Genomic DNA, 2,031 nt, shown 5'->3' on the forward strand with positions numbered 1-2,031 from the left:
GCTGGGGAATGCTGGGGCGGGGCCTGCTCCGGCTTTGGCTTCGCCAGGCGTGAGACCCAGGGATTGCAGCATCAGGCGGTGGCGGCGTTCGAAGGTCTCCAGATCAGATGGCTGAGAGGCACAGAGCACCGCGAACCCCTGTCCTTGAAGCTCCATGACGATGTCTACAGGCCTGCTGGAAGGAGTCAGAGCGCGTCAGGGGAAGCTTTGGGTGCCTGGGGAGGCCCAGGAGGGGCCGTGCCCATCCTCCAGGTAGGGAAGAGAAGGGCTGCAGGCTCGGGGTGGGGCGCAGCTGGGAGACCGAAAACTTGAGCCACATTACATCTAACCTGTTTGCCTTTCCAGGCTGTTCCTCAAGGAGCAGAACCCAGAGCCTTGTTTCAGACCACACATTCCAGGTGAGAGACATGGCTCACTCTTGGGAGAGGCAGCTCTCATAGCTCTTGCCCCAGGAAAGAGAAGGCCTCCCACCTACCCTCAGTCTGAGCCTCTGGGGGCTCTTGTATTTAGCAAACCAAATCCCCAACTCCCCCACCCTCACCCCCTCAGCCAATCCCCATCCCCAACACTTTACTGTCTCTCTGGTGCAGACCCAGAGTTTCCTTCCTGGTCACTGTGGGGTCTCTGCCGCCAGGTTCCTGACTCAGAAGGAAGCTGCAGTGGTGTGTCCTGCAGAGGGTCCCCAGAGCAGGCCCATTGACTGTGAGCTCAGAGTCCCAGAGACCCACATTGTGTGTGCCCGGCTCCCTTCCCTTCCTGATGATGATGTCTTCCTGGAAGAAGTCCCGCTGGTCAGAATGAGAGCACCTCCAGACTCCCCTGCCCCGCCACGGCTCCCAGCCAGGTGAATTCTCCTTCGCTTTCAAGCAGAGTGAGACATCCCCTTCGCATACCTAGCTACACAAGGCCAGAGGGGCCGGGAACCCGCCCCCAGCTGGAGCCTGGGAGTCTGGGTGATGGGGTGGTGGCAGGTGGCCCTTGGAGATCACCACTGGTCTTCAGCCATAACTTTTTCTGATTCAGTGTTTCTTCCATTGCCAGTGTCCATGCTTCTGACTCACAACCTGGAGCTGGCTTGGGCCAAAGGCCTGGCAGGGCTACAGTTTCCCCAGAGCACCCCCTACCTGAATGCGTAGAGAGTGCAGGGACAGATGACTGCTGGCCCACATGCTGTGGTTCCCCTGGGACTGCAAATGGTGACGTCCCAACCCACGACTGCACTGGACTGCTGACGACAGACTTCCCTGCAGCTGTAGAGCGTGACTCCCTCAAACCTCTCCCAGTCGATGCCCTGGGACCTCCAGGCAGTGACACCCAAGGGCCTCCCGATGACACTGCCTGGGCTTGGGGCCCTGTCCAGCCTGATTCTAAGCCGACATGGCCAAGTCCACGCCTGGAGCAGCTGGTTCAGGAGCTTGCCAGACTGGATCCCTCTCTGAGTGACACTCTCACATCCTATCCCAGCCCAGAGCCACCTCTGGATCTGCTGGATGGGCTGATCCCTTTAGCTGAGGTCTGGGCTGCAATGAGACCAGCCGGTGGCAAGGCTGGAGAGGAGGCTGCTGGTATTTCTGAGCCAGGGTGAGTGGGGGGCACCAGGGACTCGGGGACCCTAAGCCCCTGCAGTCTGGGGCAGGACAACCCAGGGAGCTCCCTTTATCCCCGTGTCCCATCTATCTAGTTCCACCCAGGTCCTGCCAACTTCTCAGGAGGAAGCAAGGCCTGAAAATCTTACCCCTCCCCCTGTGTCTGACCAGCCATGTGGCCAGGGTCTGCCTGAGCCAAACTGCAGCATCCAAGCTAAGAAAGTGAGTGTGGTGGGGTGGCTGGAAGCTGGGTGGGACAAGAGACCTGAGTTTGGCCTGAGATGTCAGGGGCCTGGCCGCAGCCTTCAGTAGCCACGCCTTCCCTGCAGGTGGAGCTCGCGGACCTCCTGCAAAAGATGCTGCGGAGCCTTCAGGCGGAGCAGGAGCAGCTGCAGGGGACAGCCCAGACCTGGGCCAGGCGCGGGGCTGCGCTGGAGGCTGCAGG

General features: G+C 60.6%; 1 protein-coding gene across 1 annotated transcript in view; it reads left to right on the forward strand.

Annotated features, from left to right (window-relative positions):
* Positions 1–3: 3 nt before the first annotated feature.
* SHROOM1 (shroom family member 1) overlaps positions 4–2,031 on the forward strand; it is a gene marked incomplete at its 5' end in the record, with an annotated part of 3,464 nt that continues 1,436 nt past the window's right edge. The window contains 6 exons of the mRNA XM_006759174.2: positions 4–252; positions 346–398; positions 635–844; positions 1,042–1,581; positions 1,682–1,808; positions 1,916–2,026. Of these exons, the coding sequence (XP_006759237.1) occupies positions 4–252; positions 346–398; positions 635–844; positions 1,042–1,581; positions 1,682–1,808; positions 1,916–2,026 (1,290 nt within the window). The remainder of the gene's footprint in view (positions 253–345; positions 399–634; positions 845–1,041; positions 1,582–1,681; positions 1,809–1,915; positions 2,027–2,031) is intronic.

The sequence above is a fragment of the Myotis davidii genome, unplaced genomic scaffold (genome assembly GCF_000327345.1).
Source record: "Myotis davidii unplaced genomic scaffold, ASM32734v1 scaffold456, whole genome shotgun sequence".
NCBI lineage: Eukaryota > Metazoa > Chordata > Mammalia > Chiroptera > Vespertilionidae > Myotis > Myotis davidii.